General features: G+C 42.5%; 1 protein-coding gene across 1 annotated transcript in view; it reads left to right on the top strand.

Annotated features, from left to right (window-relative positions):
* The window catches only part of gpc3 (glypican 3), a 92,641-nt gene that overhangs the window by 8,059 nt on the left and 58,197 nt on the right, over positions 1-26,385 (top strand). The window contains exon 2 of the mRNA XM_041048350.1: positions 1,187-1,348. Coding sequence (XP_040904284.1) covers positions 1,187-1,348 — 162 coding nt within the window. The remainder of the gene's footprint in view (positions 1-1,186; positions 1,349-26,385) is intronic.

Here is a 26,385-nt window from a genome sequence, read left to right as displayed (position 1 = left end):
GAATCCAGTTATTTCTCATCTGTGTAAATAACCTTTAGTGTCTGTGGCCAGGTGCAGAAATGTTATTTCATCACCTTCAGTCTTAATTGTGGCTGATTTTTCTGTCAAATATAGTGAAAGTGTCATGACTAGCCCCTAAGGGGGCTGTTTTCGGAACTCTTTTGTTATGTTTTGAACTCTCTTTTGTGGACTTTCGGACTCTTGTTTAGTTTGTTAAGTTTTGTTCATAGTTCCTGTTTTATTTTGAAATCATGGTTCTTGTGTATCTTGTCTTGTTCTACTTCCTGCCTTTGTCTTGTTTCTTGCCTTTGTGATTGTCTGCCCCGCCCTAATTGGTTTCACCTGTTGTCCATTGCCTTGTATATTTAAGTCTCGTCGTTTCCCTGTGTTCTTGTCAGTTCGTTTTTGTCTCATGCCTTTGCCTCATGTCTTTTGCCTTGTCTCTTGTTTCCCATCTTGCCTCTTGTCGTCGTGTCCCCAGTCAGGTTGTGTATTTATTTGTTACTTTGTTTCTTGTTAGGTTTTAGCTCCTTGTTCTATCCTGTTGCCTCACTAGGCTGATTTTGTGTTCAAGTTTTGTATTTTTGTTTCATTGCCTTTTTTCCCCCCTTTGGGTGATAATTATTTGCTACTTTGTTAGAATAAAAACTATTTATTTTTGATTACATCTGTGGGTTTGTGCATTTGGGTCCAAGTCCTTGCTCATGGTGTGACAGAAAGCATGCTGAAACCCGGGTTTGTTTGTCAGCACGTGGCACAGCTCCCAGCTCTCATCTTTGTGCCTAAAAAATGCTTCTTTTTTTTGATCCTCGGTGTGAAAAGTGTAGCCTGTTGGGAAGGTTTCTGTTGACCAAACTGATCTCTGCAGAGAACGGCACAGCCTTGGTGCATCGCTTGATTGTGCATCAAAATTATTCATTTTTTTAGCAGCAATTTATTTTTGACTTCAGCCCTGCTAAATAACACAGCCTCTACATAATAATCATACGCTCATTAAGGCAGCAAAGTCTGCTATAGATAGTGTTTCCTGTGTTTAGCATGCAGAGGATGCTGCTGAATCGTTTTTGCGTGTGTGTGTGAGGAAGAAGAGATTTCTGTTTTTGAAAATTAAACAACGATGGCTTTCCCAGCTCCTTTCCCCCCACTCATCCAGACTCCGGTCCTTTCTCTGCTGATTTCCTGCCAGGTTCGGATCTGCAGGTTTGCCAAACCAAAGGCCCGACCTGCTGTTCCAAGAAGATGGAGGAGCGGTATCAGGTAGCTGCACGCAGCAACATGGAGTCTGGTCTGCAGGTTGTCAGCGCTCAACTCAAACGCCTCATCATCCAGAACGCTGCCATTTTCCAAGGTAAGCTGTGAGCACAGTTTGTCCAAACCTGCCTCAAGCAGACAAGACCATTTTAAAGTGGCACGGTGAGGAAATATTTCCAATTTTGAATTGGTAATTGACGCCATAAAGACAACACAGTCAGTATCCACTTTCTTGGCTACACATCCCTGTTCACGTCATCAGCTCACTCCTCCAGGCTGTGAGTCACATATAAATAAAGCAGAAACATAATGCACCCAGACGGGGATGTGACGTTCGGCTGCTGTTCTACTAAATGTTAGAATGGAAAAGACGTGTGGTTTAAGTGATTTTTAGATGTAGTGTGGTTATTGGTGCCAGACATGTTGTTCCAGAAAGTGACAGCCTCCTGGGATTTTGGGCACACTGCAGTCGGTGATGACTGTTACTCACAGACTGAAAAACGCCAGTCAGCAGTGGCCCTGGAAACTGCTCGCAGATGAGAGAGGTCAGAGGAGACTCTCTGTTAGGACTGGTTCAAGCTAACTGACGTATTCAAAATAACAGCTCGGTGCAACTGTGATGTGAAAAATGTACAAATTGTCAAACCTGGAGATGTTCAGGTTCAACTCCTGTCAGCTGAGAACATGAAGATGAGGGTGCAGGAGGCAGGAGGCAGGAGGCAGGTGACTGCTACAAGTGAGTGACTGAACAGTGAGATGACACCTGGACTAACGATGGTGGAAGCGAATACTGAACAGTCAGCAGGAACGTCAGTATGTGACACTATACAATCAGCAAGTCCTTGCTGAATAGTTGCTTTAAAGAACTGAGGCTGCTGTGGAGGCTGGTTGTCACCTTTTCCTTTTCGTTATTTTTTTGTCTAAAATTTTGCAAAGTTCCCTTTAAAGTTCTCAAGTGTGATTAAAATCTTCAAGCAACAACAGCAAACACCATTAATGAGGCCTGCTAATTCTGATCAAGGAATAGGTTTCTTACAAAGAGAACATAACGCTCTCATGTCTGTTTTCTAATTCTGAAGCTGAGTCCTTTGGATAAAGCTAGGTTAGCTGTTTCCCCTTTCTCCAAGTTGCTATAGCTTACCCTATGGACATGATAATGGAATAAATCTTCTCACCTGAATGTATTTCCCAAAATGTTAAACTATTCCTTTAATACACATATTTGACAGTTTAAAACTGAAAAAAAGTGACAAAGTAAGGAGTGTTTTGACCAAAAAAAAAAAATACATATATAGCTTTTTGTCTAGCTCTGGCACAACCACAGTACTGTGCGGTGTTTAAAAGAATAAATAAAATAAATGGCTGAAATTAATGATAAAAAGTCTGAAAGTAAGATTATGAAAAACATTTGCAGAGATACTACTGGGATCTGCCTGAAAGGCCCCCACCTTTGAAGAAGCTAGTGTACGTGCTTTGAATTTTTGGGGGAATTAATCTTCTTTCTTGCAAGCTGCTGCAATTGTGTGACTTTTAAGGGAAGAAATAATACTGTCTTCCTCTTACAAATGAAAAGTTGAATTCTTACTCAGCAAAGACAACCTTGTTCACGTTTGTACACCCAGGGATTTTGCGGCTTTGGCCTTACTTGGTCTGGTATAACCAGATTCTATTGATGACTAATGTACTTAACTTTAGCAGGATGCTGCTGCTGTGTTATTGACATTACTGTGTCTTCTCTTCTTTACTTGTACTACTATAACTCTATATTTGATGTTTGCAATTTCTGCTGTACAGTAAAAGTTACTTCGGGTGACTATAACAAAAACTTCAACATAAATTCCAAGTGACGGTTGTAAAGTTTAGCAGCTGGTTTCATGTAAACTCACTGCCAACAAAGGGATACACAACTTTTCTTTCATAGCGTAGCCATATTAGCTGGAGTTGTTGTGAAATGTGCTTTTGTTATCACCCTACACAGGCCTTTTCAGTGCAGTCCAGCAGCTCTGTTTACTGTCTCGGGGTTTCCACTTGAAGTGGGATGTGTGGACTCACTTGGGCCAACTTTACTGAGAACGCACACTCATGGGTTGTGAAACGCAGCACCATCCTGACATGCTAATTAAAACTTGCGGTTTAATGGGGACCATGGGGTTTGACTTGGTTGTTACACACTAACTATGTTAGAGACTGCCACTGTGGTTTGGCTGCACTTTCCTAGAAGGGGTTCAATACTAATTGCTTTAGCATAGGACTTGAGAGAACTCCCCAAACAGCCCCCGGACTGAAATCCTTTTAACATCCTGGTCTTATCTGTTTCCCTCTACTTCATTTTGATCCTCCCTCTCTCTTCTCCTCTGTTCTTCTCTATCTCTCTTTCTCTGACCCTGTCATCGTCTCTCTCCATCTCTGTCTCGCTCAATCTACCAGAATTTTCTCTGTCTGTCTGTCGTCCTCTCTGTCTGTCTCTTCCTCTCATGTTCATGCTGCTATTGGGAATTGAGTGCATGCCTTGTTTGCAATCTTCTTTGCTGCTCTCTGTATCTTTTCTTCAGTGCTCACTTCTGCCAGAGATCAAAGGGCTTCCCCTTTCCACCCCTCTGTCTCCCATCCCTGAGTGCTCCCTCTATCCCTCTATCCCTGCATCCCCTCTCCTTCCAGCTCCACCTGCCCCGCTCTGCTTTCCCAAGCCTCAGACTACACCAGAGGTTTTCGCCCTTTTGAAGTCAACTTCTCCAAACAATAGGAAAAGTAATCACTCCTATCCTTGTCTTTTAAGCGGTAAGATGACAGGCAGCTTTAACATTAGGCCTCTTCAAGATCGATACCAGGAAATAGGTACGGCATTAGGAATTTCTAATGATGCGTGGCTCTTGTGCAGAAAGTCTCATGCCATTTGACAATCTAATGAGCCTCAGCTGATCTCTTTATAGCGTACCAGGGAAATACTATGTAATGGATAAACTGCAGCATCCACTCTGATGTGTGACAGACTCTTGGATTTCATTTTGATTCACATTAGCGAGATGATAACATCATCTTCCCCCGCGTGCTGTGATTGCCTCGCACTCAGTGGCCTGATGTTGTCAATTTAGCTCAAAATGAGAATCTGTAAACCTGAGCAGGATGCTCATCTTTAAATCTAATTTTTTTTTCAAATGAGAAGCTGGTCTTCTGCATGCTGAGAATTTAATTTAGTAAATGAACAATGGAGTTCAATATTTCTGAAGTGTATTAGCATGTGACGCTGCACGTCACAAACCTTTATACATACCTTGAGTTTCATCGTAATTTTACAAGTTAATATCAGTTTCCTCGTCATGGGGCTGCTTCCTGTTTCCTGAAAATTACTTCACAATTATTCATTACTTATTACATATTGAAAAAGTAAATATAATACCATACTAATTACTAGCAAAAATAATATTACTTTTGTTACTTCAAAAGACGTCCTCCTCGGCATTCACTCAGTATCAGCATTTTGCAATTTACAGATTCATTAAAAACATTCAGTTATTATTATAATGAAACCTTTTATCTAATTTTTAGCAACAGAAATGTGTAAGAGCAGCAGATGAAGTTGCAACAAGGAATCAAAGAACTATCAAAACCACTGGAGTAACTGAGTGTTTTCTGAGTTTCCATCTAGTGCACTAATTAGAAAGATGCCACAAAGACGGCTGGGAAATCACTGTGTGTACTGTATGTGTGAAGCACTACTTTAGGGCTGTAACACTTTTCTGATTCCAACGCAGTGTCCTAACACTGTGACTCAGCTGACGGAGGCACAGATTTGTCTGTGATGTGATTGTACTTCACATCCCATGTCACCCTCTCTCTCTCTCTCTCTCTCTCTCCCACCCATCCCCTCCGTCTGTATTCCCTGTATAACTGCCCGACCGAGCAGAAATTCATCCAAAACCATCTTCTGGCATTTTGGGTGATTGGCAGCTCTAATTGTTGTTATTTCCCCAGCGATGTGTCCTTCAGAGCTGTGCCGCTGCTGTTGTGATGCTCAGCCTGAGCCTGCAGATTAGAAATTAGATTTCCCTGCTTTGTTAATGAGACAAGCTTTTATTTAACTTTTTAAAAATGATTTGTTGGGGTTATTATTGTGTAAGAGCTGAAAGCCACTGAGGCTGAGAGGCGGTGCAGGCAGGATCAGGGGGACTTTTTGTTGTGCAGTGCTTGTGTAAAATGACACATCAGAATATGAGGCTCTCCTGACTGCAGTGCTGGCGGAGTGAACAAGACCACACTGCTGTCTGCTCAGTTTCCTCACAGCTCGGTGCTCCTCTGCAGCCTGAGGAACAGGCTTCACCCACAGCGGAGTCACACTCAAGTCCAAAGAGCAAACCCAATTAATAAACATGAGAGGACGGGATTGGCCCGACTGCTTATAAAGTCAAATATGTGAGGAGGAAAGTTGCTGTGTGTGTGTGTGCGTGTGTGTGCGTGTGCGTGTGTGTGCGTGTGCGTGTGTGTGTGTGTGTGTGTGTGTGTGTGTGTGTGAGCGCGCACAGATATCAGAGAGTCTGTGTGATATCTGCTGAAAAAAGTGGGACAGCGAGCCTGGTGCTCCTGGAATGACTCAATGAGTCCATAGAAGGCTGGCACAGTGGGGTGTTCGAAAACAGGTCTGACTTGGACTACTTTCAGGCAGCATGAGGGCGATCCGTATGTGGCTTCACTTGCTGCTGCGAGGCAGGGGAGTTTTCTCCACTTTGCTCTGAGCTCACGGGGGCGACTCTCTGTAAATGATCAGGAGTTTGGAAGGAGCTTGAAAGGATGCTCATATCTTTTTATCAAACATAAAGACACTGGGTAACCTGCGGTTGCACTGCTCGACAAACTTGCCCAATATTTGCGAGGACGTATGCGTGCAAACACACACACACCACAATTTAAAAAGTTCACTCAATAGAAGTGTGAATAAATCTTCTTTTGTGTCCTTGAGTTCCTCATACCTCATTCCTAGCGGGCCAACAAATTAGCATCTCATTAGCAGTCTCAAAAAATTCTATCGACTTACCCCACTTCTTCTGGATGGGTTTTAATTACTCTAAGTGTATAAGGAATTAGAATGGCAGACCCCCTGTGGCCCTGGTGGAGGTGGTTGTTGACCTTGAGAGAAGCTTGCCCTCATTTGTCTCCGATAGTGCTGAATGGACATTTGCTGTGGCAGAAACCCAAACGAGATGTGGCAGGAGGTGGATGATGCAGAACCTGGCAGGCCTGAGCTGCCTCGCCATCCAGCAGCCAATAATCAAAATCAGACCTCGATGCCCTGTGCATCCATTCCCTGTCTCCTGCTTATTAGCCATCCGCTCAATCCTAAGTGCTCCAGGCGTCTGGCCTGAGCAGGCCTTCCCTCTGTTCTTCCCATCATCTGCTTTCCAATAATCATCCCCTGCCTCGCTCCCTCCACGGAGTCATTTTGTCTTCTGGAGAAGTTTCCCTGAGTAATCCAATAACAGGGAGGACTGGTGGGATGGATGCCTGCTGCGAGATGACTGAAGTTGTTTACTTGCTGCCCCGGGCTAATCTAATAACTTAATGATGGGGAGAGGCAGTTTTGCTGTGTCCAATGGGCTCCTTCGAGCATCGTTTACCAGACACGATGGGGTATACCAGCCATTACCACGTCTTCTTCTATCAACTCGTAATTTGGTTTTAACTTAATTGCTGCGTTTTATCATTATGCGTCACTTATTACATTGCTTGTAGTGCGATTTTTGGGTCTTTCTGAGAACTGTGCTGGGTTGGCAAACAGCTGTATAGAATAATACTTCATAAGGCAGTGTAATTCTGAGGAGTGCTGTCTGTTTGAGTTCTGTTTGTCTGAAAAAGTCAGTGTGTTTTTGCAGTGAACAGCCCGAGAGAACATTTTAGTGTTTAGTGAGCCCGAGGAAGAAACATGGGCTGCAGCTACAGACAGACAAGCACAAAACATCCACGTACAGCAAATGCACCAGTGATGCTGCCCTTCTTATTGTTTCCTGTCATTATCCAGTCTGCTGTCTGTGGAGACGGTCTGATAAAAAACAGTCACTCACAAATACAACACAGATGTTTGGGGACAGTTTGAGTTGAGATGACATGGTTTGCATGTGAATCTGTGTTATTGGACAGCGAGCTGATAAAGTGAATGTGTTTTATTGTAAAACATATGCACACAAATATGAACAAACACTGGCTACTGTATAGCCTGGTGATCGCTGCGTACTCCTCTTTTGCCTCGTCCCCCATTCAGCCACTTCCTGGACTTAATCTTTGGCTCATTGTCAACCAGCACAGTGTCCAGTGGGAGGTTGTCAGGCAGGATGGTTGTTGCCACAGGTAGTCAGTGACTTCAGCTGAGCAGGCTTCCTGTTTTTCAGGGGCCATTTTCAGTGGCAGGGCCTCCTCTGCCCCTGAAAAGCCACCTTTACTGTAACACACTGGCATTTCACAAAGGCAGCAAAGAGCCTTAATTTTATCCACAATTTTGTCAATATGGTGTGTGTTTAAGTACCTTAAGTGCTAAGTCAGGGGTTTGCTCACCTGGGTAAACCACGGTAAAGGAGGGGATTAATCGCTGTGGTCGTGGCCACAGCTTCACAAACCAGAAGGAAAGGCCGTTGAAAAGCTGAACAAGAAATCACCTCATACTGAAAATAATCTCACTTCTTCTTATTCACCCATATAAATCTTTGTTTTCATTTTTTACATGCTTTCAGTTTTCATTGTTTGGCTTTCCAAACTGTCTTATCTCTGTGGGCTTTATGTAGGTTGCCAGGCGCTCCAGTCTCCACGGGAGGCCTCGGCATCCTATTCCCAACAGGGCTGGCATCCTGTTTTATGGTGCTCCTGTTGTCTCGCGTGCTTCACAGTACACCTTTTTTAATCGTGCCTCTGTCTTTTGATTTGACCACACTCAAACCCAAAACTGCAACGGCTGCCTTTGCTGATAATATGTCAGCCAGTCAGCACCCCGTGGGGTGGCTATTTGCATACTGTTTCAGCTGTGGCTCTGGAAATCTTCAATAGCAGAATTATCACCCCAGAAAGAAAAGAGCCAACTCTCTCAGACTTTGGGCTGTGCATTTCCACCATTCTGCTTTTACAAAGGCTGATTTCGCCGCTGAGATTCAGAGTCGGTGTATTATGTTTATATTCATTCTGGGCAGACCTGTGGAGAGGAGGATTGGTTAGCTTTGCTTTTGAGCTTGTTTTAAAAATAAAAAAGATAAAAAAGCAAATTAACTTTAAAAATATTGTGTTATTGTTTTTTTTTTTTTTTTGTTGGTGCTTGTTCTGTCTTGTGGCCTTGAATGTTTTCTTGTGAGCACCAGTGACTTACGTGATAAAGGAAACCTTTTCACAAATTTGAAAAGGTGTTTTTACCAGCAGCTGCGTCTCCAAATATACTCAGCCCCCTTTCTTCTTCACCTTTAAGGCACAAATTTGTGCTTTACTCTTCCCAGACCAGAGACAACACTTAGCTCTGACACATCTGCCTCATTAGGTTCATTTATTCTCATTCAGTCTTTGCAGAGAACCAGGTTTTGATTCAGCTTTGGTGTCAGCTCAGCAGCGTGTTATCTGCAGGGAGAACACATGATTTCTGCTCATCTTTACAATTCCTGTGCCACCTACCCTGCCGTGTTCTTTACGCTAGGACAAAAGTTGTCACGAGTGGTTTCGAGGGATGAGCGTGGCTCTTCGTGTTTGAGCCACATTTTAATGATGTGCCCTGTTGCACGCCTCTCGAGCTGAATTTCATCATAGAGGAAAAACAAACAGTGTGGAGTGAGAATCAAAGTGTCATTTGAAATGCTATCCTCAAACAAAGCTGAAGGGACTGACAGCTCCTCCCAGCTTCGGCTGAGAAAAGGGGCCTTTGTTTCTTCCAGCGTCTGATGACTAGCGCATCAGCCAGGACGGAGAGGAGAGAAGGAGAGAGGAGGAGAAAGGAAAAGAAAGGAAAGGAGAGCAGAAAGGAGGGGAAAGGACAGGAAAAGAAAGAACGAGAGGAAAGGAAAGGAGAGGGTGAAGAGTGAAGGCAGCATATTGACATGAACACATCTCATACGGAGCTAATGAGCTCCTTTAAATGAATCACCCGGCGTCTTCATACATCATGTGAGGCTCTTTTTTTTTTTTTTCAAGTTAATGGATGATAACAAATCTGCTTTTCAGAAATGCCCACAGTTCTATTTAATCAAACGAGGTTCTCTGAGCTAAATCAATGCAAATGTAAAATCACATTTGAACAGCCACATCTATTAACGAGACGTGTTGGAGAAAGCACACATTTGTCTTCATGTTAACCCAAATGGAGGCTATTTTTAGATGCCACTTTGTTGATATTTATCCTCACTCCAGGGCAGACATATTCAGTATAAATCTACAGCCTGAATGATTCTTTACAGCTGATGTGTTCTGGCTGCTAAACTTCCCTCTCCCTGTTGCTGCCTTTTACTACTGTTGCTATCACTCCCTCAATCTGTAGTTATTTGAATTCAGCTCTGTGGGGGAAACCCCAGCAAGACCTGAAGGTGTTTGCTTGTCAATCTTTTTCTTTGTGCACAGCGTTTGGCAGGTCGTGGCATGGGACACATGTTCCTGAATCAATTTTCAAGGTCTCGTTGTTTATGAAAAGCATCTTCTGCTTTGGCAAAGAGCACTCTGCAGTCGCTTCACTCGCAGGTCTGAGACATTTGAACCTAATTCGGGTTGCAGTTTCATAATATCAGCAGAGTTTCCCTGAAGAGAAAGATTATAAGACTGTCACAGCGCAGAGAAACAAGCCATTTACTTCTGCTTATCCTCTATATTTTCATAGTTCCTCCTTCACCTTGTGACCCCACCAGTTTGCCCTCTTCCTCCTGCTCCAGCCGTGCACTTATAGTTCAAAGAGATGCATTTTTCATTTTGGTCTATGAAATATTGAAATGCTTACGCAACATGTGCTCAGCCATGCAGACAGAACAAGCATGTAAGGGCAGGGTGGAGCAGGGCAGAGGCGCTGATCTTACATCTTTGGGACCTCATAGCTTATTTAGAACAATATAAATATAAATATATAACAACAATTAACCAAATTTAATTGAGGGAGACTGTCCTCACCTGAAAAACAACTCTATCAGCCATTTGTTACCCTTCTCACGTTAACCTTTCCTGACAAGTGACCTCTCACTGTCGTGATATATTATTGTCTTCTCTAAGCAGCTTCTCTGAAGATGGAAGTAATGTGACGTTGTTATATCACCACAAAGCGTGTGGTGGAAAGTCAAGGTTCTCACACCAACAGTCTGCACTTGCTTTTTTTTTTTTTTCTTTTTTGGACCATGTTTCCGAACTTATACCAAGTCTTGGTGCCCTGAAATGACCTCAACCACAGATAAATGAAGTTTCTGTCTGTCTGCTATACCACACTAACACGTCAGTGATGCTGTACTTATAGGCACAGCACTGCTAAGAGCTAAATGCTAATGTCCGCATTCTAACATCACAAGACTATGTTAGTCTTGTGATATAAGTTAGTCACGTATTACCACCAGGCTTATTACCGTCCTGCATTAGCATGTTATCATACTTGCATTGGCTGTTTATCTCTAAGTAAGTAAAACAATCACCAAAGTCATAACAATTCATCATGGGGGACATGAATGTCTGCACATTTCATGGCAGTCCATCAAGTAGTTGGACCAAAGTGGTGGACAGCCTGATCAGCAACAATCAAAATTTTGTTTACTTTGTTTTTCTCCCCCCCCCAAAAATCTTAATATTAGATTATACCCTGTTTTTTTTTCCCAATTAAGATCCAAACACATAACTCTGACCCATGAAATTCCTCTGCTAGCTACTATCACCCACACGTGCAGTTCTGTGACCGGAGGTGTTGGGTTATCGCAGCAGGGAATTGGATAAGTGATTGGATAAATTTAAATGAGTTTACAAACATATTGTGACTTTTTACAGGATCAGAAAACAGAGACATTTTGATGCAAAAACACATACACTCTTTGTTTGGTATATATCAGTACACAACCACACAATTAACACAGGATTAGAACATGGAAAGTGCGTTTTTGAAAACAGGAAATCATCATCATCTTTTTACACCCTCTTCTCAAAACAACACCGCTGTCACAACTCAGGCTGCAGCCAAAAACGCAGCCGTCCTTATTGAAGCGATTGACCCTAGGAATTATTGATGAAGTAGGACACCATGTTCGCCCAGCAGGAGTGTGTGAAGAGGGCACTGTAGCCCAAGGGTGAGCCGGGACTGAATATCTTAACGATGCAAAGAAAGGAAGGTGGTGCAGGGAGCTGCTGCACGCTTCTCTGCCTGCATGGCGTGACTGATGTGAGGAGAAATGTTTGGGTGGTGAGGAGTCTGCTACGAGTCCCGGCGGAGTCTCATCAGTGGACCTCTCCCCACCCCCCACCCACCCCCATATCCCTACATCTCCAACCACCCTGGCTGGACGAGAGGCTAAGTGGTGTGAAGCAGGGAGCTCTCCGACAAGCTCCATTACTCCTCCTCAGCCAATTCCCCTGGTCCGCCTGTCAGTGGAGAGGTGATGGGGTGGGTGTTGGGGGTGTGGTGGGTCGATCAAAGGAGGTAGAAATGAGAGGAGTCTCGTTCATTTACCAGCTCCCCAGCTATATATTCTTCTTAGTAACTTCATAACGATGGCTGTAAAAGTAGGTAATCTTGCCTCGTTAGCTTGACTTTAGCTTTTATTAAGAGGTTGGTTTGTCGCTTCTCTCTCCTCCTGTGAGGCAGCGGAACAGAGGAGTGGCAGGAAGATGTGAAGTAAAAACAAAGAGGAAGATCTGTGTCATGGCTAACTCAGACCTTGTTAGTATCGATCCTCTCAGATTGAGCACCCTTTCATCTATAATTCATCTCCGTCTGATGGGCACAGATGCAGGCTGGACAGGGTGGGGATGAACTGTGTTGTTACTGTGTTTTCATTATCAGTCTGAAATGTTTTCTTGTAATGCCACCGATGATAATAAGCCACATGGGAGTTGTGTTTCAGCTTATAAGGAGGGCCTCTCTGTGGCCGGGTGTCCCAGGCACGGTCCCTGCTCTGTCAGGTTTGATGGGTGCTGCGGGCGACCCTGGTGGCCCCTGCTGCGTTACAAGAGGCCAGGGTGTCTGCTCACAAACGTAGAGGTGCAGTCCACTTCAGGGAATGTCAGTTTGAACAAGGCGAGTGGAGGGGATCGCTCCCTATTAATATTTGAGGAGCTCTCGTCTCTGCAGCTGTTTACTTAACAGAACACGCTCCGGGGCTCCCCTGAAGAGCACGCCGCTGAGGAGCTGACAGCGTCACCCTGTCACTCACTCCTCTTGTCCTCCACCCACTTTCCCTCCTGTCTCTCATGGGTGCTGTACTGCTACCTGTCTCTTTTCCCCAAGCTCCATCTGCCCCCTCATCCATCACAATCCCATCGTGCTGCTTCCTACCTGTCAACCTCTGTAGTGACTGTCATTATTTCTCATTTGTGCAGGCGATTTTGTACCAGGTAAGTGTACACGCTGGCTCGGTGAATGATTTTGTTGTGTCTCTGCGTCGTGTGTCTGCGTCGACTTTTCGGATTGTAAACATATCTATATCTGTGATCTGCTCAGTCAAGATCGCGCCAATGTGTCACAGCACGGGGTGTTTGTCACCTCAGAGCAGTCCAAGTGAATTAATGGCTGTTATGACCAAACTCTGTCCTCCTCCTCCAACACTGCAAAGATGATGACAGGCACTCACCCGTGCAGGCTGGGGCCACTCCCAGCCTCATTCGCCTGATGTGTATATCACTGCTCTGAAGTCAGGCAGAGTTCAGGAGTTCATGCAGTTTTAATAACTGAGAGCAATTCCCTTAATTTCTCACTGTCTTGTTTCTGCCGATAAGACGCACTTCACGCCGTTTAAAAGAACAGACTGACATTTTTAGGAAACATGCTAATTTGCCTCCTTGCCAAGAGTGCAACTGGAAGATTAATGCCACTTCTTTTGTCTGCACAGCCAGCAGCAAGCACCCTGTTAGCTTAGCATAAAGACTGGAAAGAAGAAAACAGCTACCCCGGCTCTGTCCAGCAGAGCTAACTGGCTGCAATTTAGATTCATATTTAGCTTAAAATTGAGCATATAGATATAAGAGTGGAATGAGTCTAACTCAAGAAAGCAACCAAGCGTATTTTCCAAAATGTCAAACAGTTCCTTCCAGCAAAAGTCTGCCATCCCGGAGGCCTCACCGCTGAAACACAGACGCAATAAATAGAACAGAAAAAGACAGGATTTTAAATGACCTCCTCGTACTTTTAGGTCAAGCGTTCTTTTTGTCTCTGTCTCCCTTTTTCTTATTCTTCCTCTGTACTTCACTACTATCCGGAGGCTTTCTGTTCCCCTCAGTTGAGCAGGATTTGTCACAGGTGTTAGCGGGAAGCTCTCGTTCCCATTATACCGCCGAGTCTTCTCCTGCCCTGCTTTGAACCCTGCTTTATTCTGGCGTTCTCAATATCAGGAGCAGGCTTGATACGCGCGAATAGATCGTATAATCTTAATGGTCGAGTCCATATCAGGCTGAGAGGTAAGGTCTGTTTGTGTGTGTGTATGTGTATGTGTGTGAAACACCCCATTAATTGAAAGAACAAGAGTTTCAGTTTCCCTCCGCCCGTGCAGTTATCCTCTCATGTTGAGCTTTGTCTTGTGCAGCTTAATTTGCACACCTTAAACCACGCTGTTAGCTCTTGTGTTTTCTTTCTTTCTTTTTTTTTTTTGCCAGGCTGTGTTTTCTCTAAGTGGGCTTATTTGTCGAGCAAAACTGCACAGTCAAATGCACCAGGGAAAGTTCAGAAGCTGCTCACGTGTCTGTCTGTGTGCAGATACTGTAGGTTATGTACTCCTTTGCCTGGTTTTCAGATGTTTCTTTACCTTTTGGCATGAAACATCTGTTTGTAAATGTTTAGGTTTAACATAAGTTCTGTATACACGGCATATAAGAGGGACAGAGCTGAATGAAAGTGAAAGTGTTTTCTTTAACAGCACAGGCTAAGAAATGTGGGCTTTTAAAATGTTTCATCTTCTTTTGAAGCACTTGTGAAAGCATTGCACTGAATCTGAACATTAAAGTGAAATGAAGGACATTGTAATTTCTTTAAATACTTGGGGTTGTTATCCATAATGTTAAAGGTAGACGAAAGACAGTTCATTTTTCTGATGAATGAGGTCTTTCAGTTTGGTGTTTTAAAAATTCCTGTTTCCTTTTCTTCCTGTGTGTTTTCTCATTTTTGATTTGTAAAAGCTTTTGACTGACCACTCTGAACATGACTAAACTATCTTCGTACAAGGCTCGCTTTTACATTAAATCAATTAAAGTTTATTAAAGGGTCAGATGCTGAGTTCTTGCAGATTAAAAAGTGGAGCAAGAAACCTTGCTCTAATGACAAAATGGCAGCATTAATTTTTAGGGGGGCAGAGAGCTTTTTTCATAGCTGTTTGTAAAGATGACACACAAACACACAGACACACACTGAGTAAGAACTGTCCAGACCCTGATGAAAGCCCAGGAGAGGTGTTGAGTTTAACCACGACATTTCAGAGTAAACTGTAGACAAGACCCAAGGGTGCGGCAGCGACTGGATCTCCTTACAACACTCCAGTATGAGTGCAGATGCCCTCATGAGGTTAAGAGGGTAAAAATTAGAGGAGTGTCTTTGCGGGATAATGACCAGCTCTGGGGAAAACGTGCTTGGTAGCAGCTGCAGAGAGCAAAGCAGAGCAGGCTGGTGATAAGATAGCTGGTAGAAAATGTGGGAGATAAAAAACATATATTTTGTAATCTTTAAATTTGCACTAAGCAGTATTTTCATATTAACAATGGATCAAAAGACAAGGTGTAATGTGAAAGGCATCACTTGTATGAAGAAACCATCTTTTCTCATCATAGTGAACAGCATAGTGCTACTCCACTATCTAGTGCTAATGCTATAGTGGAACATCTAGTAAATAAAAACCTTGATATCTCAAAGGTATTCAGGTTCAAAGGAGATGACCTAAACAGCAGTAAATATTGGAGCAGGCAGGTGACCAGAAACAAGACACCAAATGATGCTAATGTTAAAGTGTTGATAGGAACCTTTGGCTAAAAGGTTTAAAAATTTTACAAGGTGATTATACAGTGGGTAGGGAAAGTACTCAGACCCCCTTAAATTTTTGTCCTCATTAATGTTGAGGACCCCCATGTTGACAGAGGAACACAAAATTGTTGAAATTTTTGCAGATTTATTAAAAAAGAAAAACTGAAATATCACACAGCCATAAGTATTCAGACCCTTTGCTGTGACCCTCATATATTTAACTCAGGTGCTGTCCATTTCTTCTGATCATCCTTGAGATGGTTCTACTCCTTCATTGGAGTCCAGCTGTGTTTGATTATACTGATTGGACTTGATTAGGAAGGCCACACACCTGTCTATATAAGACCTTACAGCTCACAGTGCATGTCAGAGCAAACAAGAATCATGAGGTCAAAGGAACTGCCTGAAGAGCTCAGAGACAGAATTGTGGCAAGGCACAGATCTGGCCAAGGTTGCAAAAATATTTCTGCTGCACTTAAGGTTCCTAAGAGCACAGTGTCCTCCATAATCCTTAAATTCAAAACTGAGAAATCGGGGGAGAAGAGCCTTGGTGAGAGAGGTAAAAAAGAACCCAGAGATCACTGTGGCTGAGCTCCAGAGATGCAGTCGGTAGATGGGAGAAAGTCAACCATCACTGCAGCCCTCCACCAGTTGGGGCTTTATGGCAGAGTGGCCCGACAGAAGCTTCTCCTCAGTGCAAGACACTTGAAAGCCTGCATGGAGTTTGCTAAAAAAACACCTGAAGTCCTCCAATATGGTGAGAAATAAGATTCTCTGGTCTGATGAGACCAAGATAGAACTTTTTGGCCTTAATTCTAAGCGGTGTGTGTGGAGAAAACCAGGCACTGCTCATCACCTGTCCAATACAGTCCCAACAGTGAAGCATGGTGGTGGCAGCATCATGCTGTGGGGGTGTTTTTCAGCTGCAGGGACAGGACGACTGGTTGCAATCGAAGGAAAGATGAATGCGGCCAAGTACAGGGAAATCCTGGACGAAAACCTTCTCCAGAGTGCTCAGGACCTCAGACTGGGCCGAAGGTTCACCTTCCAACAAGACAATGACCCTAAGCACACAGCTAAAATAACGAAGGAGTGGCTTCAGGACAACTCTGTGACTGTTCTTGAATGGCCCAGCCAGAGCCCTGACTTAAACCCAGTTGAGCATCTCTGGAGAGACCTGAAAATGGCTGTCCACCAACGTTCACCATCCAACCTGACAGAACTGGACAGGATCCCCAAATCCAGGTGTAGAAAAACTTGTTGCATCATTCCCAAAAAGACTTATGGCTGTATTAGCTCAAAAGGGTGCTTCTACTAAATACTGAGCAAAGGGTCTGAATACTTATGGCCGTGTGATATTTCAGTTTTTCTTTTTTAATAAATCTGCAGAAATTTCAACAATTTTGTTTCTCTGTCAATATGGGGTGCTGTGTGTACATTAATGAGGAAAAAAAGTGAACTTAAATGATTTTAGCAAATGGCTGCAATATAACAGAGTGAAAAATTTAAGGGGGTCTGAATACTTTCCATACCCACTGTGTGTGTCAGATATTGTGACAATGTTTAATCATCTGGAAACCAAAGACTTGTTCTGTTCTCCAGCATCGCTGTTGTTGTGTCTGTGCAGTGCAAAGGTAAAAGCTTTGTGGCAATTATGTTTTATTTATCTCACCTTTATTTATTTGTGGGGGGAGGTTTGCCTGAGCAAATGTCCTCATTTACAGCAACACCCTGTTAACAGTTAAACTGAAAAATAAATTAACAGGAACAGACGGAGCCATAAACACAGCTAAATAACAGATCATTAACAAGGTACATGCTAAATCAATGCAATTACAGGCAGGTGAGAAGAGTCTGATGGTACAGAGAGGTATTCTGTAGATTTCTGTTGTAGTTTATTTTGATCATCGTAGCTGATGATAAACCACAGCTGAATTTTAACACAGAAATCTTTGTAGCCAAAGAACCTTGTGTTCTTGGCCGCTGGTCTTGTGTGGCTGATTGTAGATATTGGTCCTGGCCAGGTTTTTCTTTGTATTTCTTTGGTTCATCCTGGCGGAAAGAGCTCCGCTGTTCTTTGAAAAATAATAGGCAGCCTTGGGAATGTACTGAAATGAAAGGACAAGACAAGGCATGTCAGAAAATTACTTTCTCTCTAAAATTTTTATTTTTTATTTTTTAAAGAATTCACTTCTCTGAAGCAATGTCTCCTATTGACCATTTCCCTTTGGATCTTTTTTTTTTTTTCTTTCTTTTTTTGAGTCTCTTTGTGTCCAACACAAAAAAAAAACACACACACACACACAAATTTAATGAAATTTGAATGAAATAAGTTTCCTTGTATAGAGAGCACAATCAATAGCTGTTGCTGTCATTTGCGCAGCAGGAGAGACTTTGACTGTCAATGTCATTTGAAAGTCTGCACAGTTTGAATGACAGTGGGGACGCCGCTGCTTTGAGGCCTCTCTGTGAGACACTGAAGTGAGGAACACAGGGAAATTAAATCCACGACGCACAGAGCTGAGGTCTGGCTGACGACGGCTGTCACTTCGTCTGTGCCTCTCTTTTAACCTTCCTGACGCTGCGCTCACGCTGCTGAGCCACCCACAGAAAGTTAACCCAGATCACCGTATGGATAAGGAGTCAAATAAAATAAGTTTCCGTGTTCAGATGCAGGTTTCACGGGAGTCATGTTAGTGTGTGTGTGTGTGTGCTGCGGCTTGTGCAGCACCGGTGTGTACGTAGGTGTCCAAAAGAGGCTGCTCTGGATCAAAGCCAGTGAAAAATAATTACACAAACCCGACTCTCCCCTCTCCTAGATAAGACTTAACTGCCTGCCGCCTCACACTCAGACACGCTCTAACTGCAGACCACATATCCCCAGCCCTTTAACTCAGAGGGAAAATGGTACAATCAGTTACATTTATGCTCTGCGGTGTGATGATGGCGAGCAGACAGAAGGACGGACACCCTGATGCTTTGTGATTGTGTGTGTGTGTGTGCGTGTGTGTGTGTGCGCGCATATGTCTGGGTACACAGAGCGCTGAGGGGTGATCGCAGGCAGACAGATGCAGAGTAATGCCACTCAGTTGAATATTTTATCTGTTCATCATTAACACGCAGCCAGGAAGCCAAGAGCAGACTTTAAAGGACAGACGCGCGCTCCACCAGTGCTCTGGCATTTTCATGGCCTCATTTCAAAGCGCCTCTTTGAAGTCTCTTAACTAACTACATTCGGGGCCGCGTTTATCTAAAACTACTGTACGACGATAAAACTGATCAGTTCATCAAAAAAAAAAAAAAAAAAAAAAAAGATTTGATTTGGCTCCACTGGACTCGCCCCACCGTGACGCGACTAACCTTAACTCAGACTGATTAGATTATTTTACTCAGACAGAGATATGCAGTGTTGAAAAGATTTCAAACTGTGACCAGAAAATACCATGTCAAAGTTTTGGGAAAACACAATTAATAAAATACCACGAGGTGATATGAAATATATCCTGAGATGGATAAAACTTCAGTTCCTTTGTTTTTAACATCACAAGCTGTCACATTGTGCTGAGGACAGATGTTCCTGTTACCATTTAAGATCTGAAAACAGCAGTGGTGGGAATAAATCTGAGCCATATCTTCTGTTTATCCCAAACAAAGCAGCTGGAAATGCTGGTTGCACCACTCTTTATGTACCGCAATGTTTTACCTGCATGGTAAATATGTAACCAACACTGACAGGAACAGGAGCTACAAAAAAAAAGTGTTTTATAAAGTGGGTTGTAATACAGTTTCAGGTTATCACTTCAGCTCTGTGCAGTAGAGCTGGAGCGATATTTCATATGCGTGCCCTGCAGTATTAGTTCAAACCCTGCAGTTACACACAGGGATACAGGGCCTCTGGCAAGATGCGCACTGAATGTGATGAATATGTAAATGAAGTCATGCCTGACTTTACATTATGATACTGTGATTCTGACTTTGACTGCCGTCCTTGCGGAAACTAAAATCTCTCACTGGTTTTGCAATGATGAATTTTCGTTTGCTTGGGTTTCACAAATACTTAATATGAGAAGTGATTGATGATGCTGATGAGGAGCATCTGTATATGCTGTATAGATAGGACCGTGATCAGTGAGCCACTGGTTTGCAGAACCAGTCCCTCCCACTGTTCTTCCTGAAGGTGAAAGTCTGAGTCTCACCTGTGACAGGTGCTGCAGTAGTCAGTGAATGCAGTCAGAGATGGTTGGAATAGTTCTCACTGATTATGAATAAAAGAATGAATTTCCTGGTCAACTTACCATATCTGATATTTACAGAAAGAAAAAAAAAAGAACATCTGCTCAAACATTTATTATGTACAGTGAAAGTAGATCTCATTGCTTCATTTCAGTATTAGAGTGGATTGAGTGTGAGCCATCATTCTAACTAGAATGAATCCAAACAAATGTTATATTAAAGGTATAGTTACACTATGTTAGGACCCACTCATGCAGTGAGGTACCTTCATCTCTGGGACCAACATGGATGCCTGGTGCATCCTGTGTCCATTCTTTCTCCCCCTGCAGAGGCAGTCAGATACTGGGGGTGTGCTGTTGGTCTGCGTGTGGCACCATGGAAGCTGAATCCAACTCGATTAGCGTGGATTTTCCGTCACATCCTGAGAGCAGAGAGGTCCTGGAAAACAGTCTGCGTTTGACGGTGACTCATAGTTCATGGCCCCCATGCTGTTTTGGGGTCATGGCGGCCCTTTTATGCCTGTAGAGCCCACACACTCAAGAGCTGGACTTGAGAAATGCAATATAATTAGGACCTGAAGCTAAATTCCAGCGAGGACTTTTTAGAACTTAAATATCAGCTGCTTAATCCATCTTTTCTGGATCTGGATATAAATCCTGGTAACAGATAGGGTCGGTTGGTCCATGCTGATTGGTCGAACAAGCACCTTAGCCTATGGAGCTGTCGCAGGGCTAATGTATGCATACAATGCATAACTTTCACCATAGTCTGCAAAAAAATCTGTCTCTGCAGATGTAGCTCTCCCTCTACAGCCTCTGTATATTGTGTGCATTTGGATCTTGGATCAGGTTTAATGTGTTTAACATTTTTTTATGTCAGTATTTATCTATTTTTATAAAACCAGGCTGATTCAGGAGAAGTCATCACTGGTTTCTATTTATTTATAAAGAAATTCTTCTGGCATTGTAAGTGTCTTATTGACTGCATTGTGCTGCAGACCTGAGAAAGACAGATTTTACATTTTGTGCTCCACATACCTGGAACAAATTGGAGCATACGCTGAGGCCTGATGCTGTAAGTGCAGCGGGACAATTCAGGAATCTGATGAAAACCTGATTAACTAACGGGAAGGTTTTGATTCATTTGTTCGAATCAACACTAGATTATTTTGTCTCTGTGTTTTTCATTTTAGGACATAAACAAAAAAAATCAAAGTGTGTGTGTTTCTTGGTTGTAGATGTGAATAAAATGAGGTAAAAGCATGGGAGAATTTAAAAGTGCGTGTGTTGTGTCGGAGGACATCATCGTCATCTTAGCCTGTCCTGACTTAAACTGGAACAGTGCAGCTCTCACCTCACAGCTCTGATTTCACAGAGTGGCAGGGCCATGTCATGGCAAGATCACTGGAGGCTCAAGCTCAGCTGCCTGATCTGCCCATGAGCCACAGCTCCTCCCTGGGGTCTGACTGCCAGGCTCAGCGCAGACTGTGTGACAGACAAACGGCCGTCTGTGGCAGTCCACAGCCGACCAGGGCAACAGGAAGAACAAGACCCAGTAGGAGGGAGTGTGTATGTGTCAGTGAGCTTACACAGTGTGTGTGTGTGTCTGTATGCATATAGTCCAGCCATGCCTGAGCTACTTAATACAGGCAGAAATGTGACGGGACCCCCCAGAGAGACCTGAACTTTTCGGCCTTCATGGCTCAGGCCCAGAGGCTGTGGGCTACTCTTAAGTCTCTCTGCTCTGTGATCATATGATCAGAGCTGGAGCGAGCGCTCTATAATGTGCTTCTCAGGTGGAAATATGCCCTTATTTTTATGAAATTTTACCTGAGCAGCGGTAGAAGTAACGGTTCAAGCTACATCATTTTTAAGGTGTTCAGAGTCGCAAAGATGACAGAGCATCTGGTGTGGTGTTGTTGAAGTTGTTTTCTTACCTCGTCGTTGTTAGTTTGCGATGACAAGATGAGTAAGAGGATCAGAGGCAAACCGCTGCCTGCAAAATCTCCTCCACATACTGAGTTATGATTCTTATGGAAAGCCAAGAACCTGTGAAATGCATGGGATTTCAACCAGTGCTGCACTGATACCTACTTTTCTCTGGTGCAATTAGTTTCCTCCACCCCTGAATATGACAGTGTTGGAAGTAAAAATACAGATACATGCTACATAAACGTATCTAAGTATTTTAGACTTTTTTCTAATATTTGCCGTTTTGTGAAATATTACATATTTCACAATCATTTTTATTTCTTTGGGTCTCAAACAGTTATTTAAAAGAAACCATCCAACATTATTAAGAGATCGAAAGCCAAAAAGGTTTGGAACCACTAATTACTAATTTGATCTCTTTTTTTTTTCTTATTGAACATTTTATCCTGAAAAGTAAGAGGTAATTACAGCTGTTAAATACAGTGGTTATAGGTTTCTGAGAAATATTGTAGACTCAGGTCTGTTGCTTCATGCGACTCTGAAGCACAGAGCTGATATATTTACTGAATACATTCTTTGGCGTAGTCTGTTCATTGCTACTGAGAATCACAACACAGGGCAGAAGAGACAAGCTCGTCATCCTCTCACAGCTTCACATCCTGTCTGTCAAAACACAGGGACAGAGACTGTGACACCGGAGACAGTGACTTTCAAAAGATCACTGGAAGATGTTTGGATATCACTGAGCAATATATGAGGATATTCGTAATATTTGTAGAAGTATTTGTGTCTTAATGATGTCTCAGTACTTACAGTATTGTAACAGGACTCCACCCAGAAAATATATAATCTGATACTTAGGGATAATCTGATCAGTGCCTGGATTTAATGACTAAGGTAAAACAAGACACACGCCAGACATGAGAGCTGCTTCTAAATAACAGGAGCAGCCACCATTAACAACATCAGACTGCTTTATAACATCAGAGAGAGGTAGGCCTAAGTCAGCACATATGTATATTCTAACTTTAATATCAGTCTCATCATTAAGCCTGAGTAACCTGTGCAAACCATCAGTGAAAAAGACATTACATCTCCACCTCCTTGCCTGTGTCTAAATGATGGATGCAGTGAGTGTGTGATAAGCTCAGCACATTTCTTGGCGCTCTCTCTCTCTCTCTCTCTCTCTCTCTCTCTCTCTCTCTCTCTCTCTCTCTCTCTCTCTCTCACTCTCTCTCTCGCTCACCCTGATAGTGCCATTTCCTTTGATGATTCCTTAAAAAGTCAATCGACTGGTGTGTAAAATGAAGTTGTGTATCAGAGGGAGAGTCAGAGTGCACACAGAGCTTTCCGCTGTACGTTTAGCAGCTGGGTCTGCTCTGACTGTTTCTTTAATGTTTAGTTAATCTTAATGATTATTGCCTGTCTGTGCGTTTATGGTATTTACTGTGTGAGACCTTAATGATCTAATGCCTCTGCTTGGCTGCAGAACATTGCTCAGCTGTGTCTGAAATTGCTTAAAAGCCTACGCACAAAGTCCGCAACATTTCCTTGTTGTTTATCTGTGTATATCCAGCATGATGTGGCTGTAGTTTATTAGTGACCAGACTTCCTGTCTGACATCGGGGAACAGATGGGAGAGCTCGTAATGACCAGGTGGACAAACACTGATTTACATATTCATCACCTGAAGTATGGATCTCTGAGGCTGTTATTGCTACCAGGGAAACTTCTGTCTGTCTGATTCTTATTTAAGAATCACCACGTCCAAAGCATTTTCTAAAACTTAAGAAAATAGGTTTAGCTACTCAAACGTAACCGTTAGCTATCCTTTTCATCTTCAGCTTCAACTTTAACTTTACTGTCCCTGGAGGGGGAATTTGCAAAGAAAGAAAAGCAAAAACAGATAATGAGCACAGACTTGAAATAAGATACAAAAAAATATAAGACCTGAATGTGTAAAACATGTCATCCCTGTCCAGTGAAAACCAAGTATCTCCAAATTTTGTTGGATTTCCGAGTAAACTTAAGTTTCTTTATGGGTTGATATACCTCTACTACTTCTTAAGATAAATAAACCATAAACCTGGTTAGGTTTAGGTTAAAATAGGTACTTCCTTAATATCGTCGTGGTTACAATAACACACACATAGTAAAGGTTGTGGAACGATTATGGATTATGGAAAAAAAAGGACATTAACCATCAGTTTCACACAGGAAATAAACAGTCCTGTGTTTTGTCGACACATCTATCCACCCTGAACTCCTCCTAATACGGACTTTGTCGCTTTATTTACACTACCCAACTTCCTTCTTTACTCCCAACACAATCACTATAGCCACTAGAAGTCGCCTAACAATAAAACGTACCTGTGTCACAATAAGCTGTTTGAACAGACGACCCATGGGACAGTCTCCTGTCAGAACAGTGATGGTGGTGGTGATTGAGAGCACGACACATTAATCAGCCACTGAATCTGTCTCTACATGAAGAGCTAAGCTCAAAGATCCACTCACTAACAGTACGTGTTAATGAGAGGAAATCTGAGAGTTGATGTTTCATTTTACAGTCCAATATTTTTTTTTTTTTGAAATATAAAAACGATTTAACACTCTGATGTTTGTCGACCCATTTTAAAACAATCATCACAGTTTTAAACATTCAAACATTTCCATCACTGTGCTGCCTTCAGTCTGCCAATCATGACACTGACACACACACCAGTACCTGTCATAGGTGACACACCGTCGTCGATTGTTCATGGTTTACCTGAGTGACATGTTCACAGGATTTTATTTTGTTTACAGGCAGAATTCATTATGATGGGGACGCATTAAAAGAGCAGTGTTACTGCTGTAAGCTAATTTTGTTTTGTTTTTTGTTGTTTTAAGTGACACAGTTTGCATCTACACTTACAGTAAGCACAGCCTCTAACCACTGGGACACTCATCGCATGCTCTTTCTTCTCTGTTAGTGTTGGGGTGAGATTTGTTTGTGAGGAACATCTTGTTACGACTGTAAGAGCACAATATGTCGTTTAATCACGCAGCCTAAGACGAATCTCACTCGACTAATTCCTCTTTGGCTGTTTGCTTTCAGCCTGTGTGTCTGTTTGTTTGGATGACTGACTACAACCACCACGTTTCTTTTGCACTGTCACATTTTGTTTTCATTAATGCCTCCGTCTGTGTTCTGCTCCTTTGTCTGCCTTGCTTTCAGTTTTTTTTCCGACTCGTTGTTTCTGTCTGTCTGTCACTCGCTATCTCTCCTTCTCACGTCACTTCAGACACATATTTCAGAGCAAAAGAGTGCTAAAACAGAACGCACCAATATTTCCCTGATAATCTGCCTCTTACAATCATTCTTTGTGATGCAGAACAGCTCAATTTCATTTTCAAAAGTGTAAAGTAGAGAAACAGAGATCTAATTACTACTGATTTTGATTTTAGATACAAAAAAACAAAAACAAAAACGCCCTCCTCTTCTAATCCGCCCGAGTTTCTGTAACTGAATCCCTCCTCCTTTGGGTGAATATCAGCTTCAGCAGCTCTGTGTCAATACTTGTGCCCTTGTGAAGAGTCTCCTCCTGGAGTGAAGAGATGTTTGAAAAGCACGAACACATAATCACACTGTTTGAACATGATACGTTCATTCTCTCATGATACTGGGCCTTCACCTCCACTTTTTTTTTAAGCAGTCCGAGTATCTGTTGCCCCTTGTAATTATGCTTCCTTTGTCATGCCTTTTATTCTTCTGGTAGCGTACTGTATTTTAGACTAACAATAATCATTAACCTTGAGCTTTATTATCATTCACCCAGAAAATAACAGTTTAGAGCACAAGGTCTTCTTACTGGAAAATGTTACCCTGTGCCTAAGGTTTCTACACTGACGGATGCTTCTGTCCAATTTAACTTAAAATAAATGCATCAAACATCCAAAACTACATCCATCATTTTTTACCTAATATTTCTACTTTTTTGAATTAGGGGCGTAACAATAGATTGCTTCACATAACAGTCAACAAAGGCTCTTGAGTGAAACCGTGTGAGGATTTAGGTGCAGATGTGCTGAGCTGAAAACCGCTGCCTTTTGTTTTGTTTGCTGTTTGCTGTAAATGAATTAAGCAACACTTTGTAAAAAACGATGAGGAAAAAAGATGCACACAGAAGGTTAAAACAGTGAGATAAACAATGTCGTATTTCAAATTAACCCTGAATTTTGTAAATCCACACAATCTTGATTAGTGTGCCTCAGTAATTATTGTAATTATTGCTGCAATGAAAAAAAAAAAGAACCTCCATTTGCTTTTTGATCACATCTCATTATCTCCTTCAGCAGATGAAGTTTGCCCACCTGCCAGTTTGGATGAGATGTCCTTAAAATGCTCCAAAAATTTTAACATTTTCATTGTCATGACAGTGAAATGGGCAAACTCCCTCTGCTAAAGACAGTCCTCATAAAACATGACTAAAAGCTCCAGAGCAGCCAAACCAAATGGAGCTTAAAGTGAAATAGTTTTGTTAGAAAATTAATTTAATCTTCATCTCGACACTCCGTGTTTTCAGCACTCAGCTTCCTGCAGAACCTTGTAACAAATTAAGCGTCAACTATCCCAGAGCTTATAAACAGAGTAACATGTAAATATCATATTTTTAGGCTGGAGTTTTCCTTTAATTCATTTTGTGTAAGTCTTTTCAAGTCTAATCGGTTCTTTGTCAGAGCTGCTTCTCATCTTCAGACTCTGTGTAATTCACCCCTTTTAACTCTGCGCTCACCTTCCACTTACACTGTCACACCTTTGCTTCTGATTTCTTGTCCTCTGTCTCCTCCAGCCCT

The sequence above is a fragment of the Toxotes jaculatrix genome, chromosome 10 (assembly GCF_017976425.1).
Source record: "Toxotes jaculatrix isolate fToxJac2 chromosome 10, fToxJac2.pri, whole genome shotgun sequence".
NCBI classification, from domain to species: domain Eukaryota; kingdom Metazoa; phylum Chordata; class Actinopteri; family Toxotidae; genus Toxotes; species Toxotes jaculatrix.
Note: the sequence above shows the minus strand (reverse complement) of the source record. Positions and strands in the feature narration are given on the sequence as shown.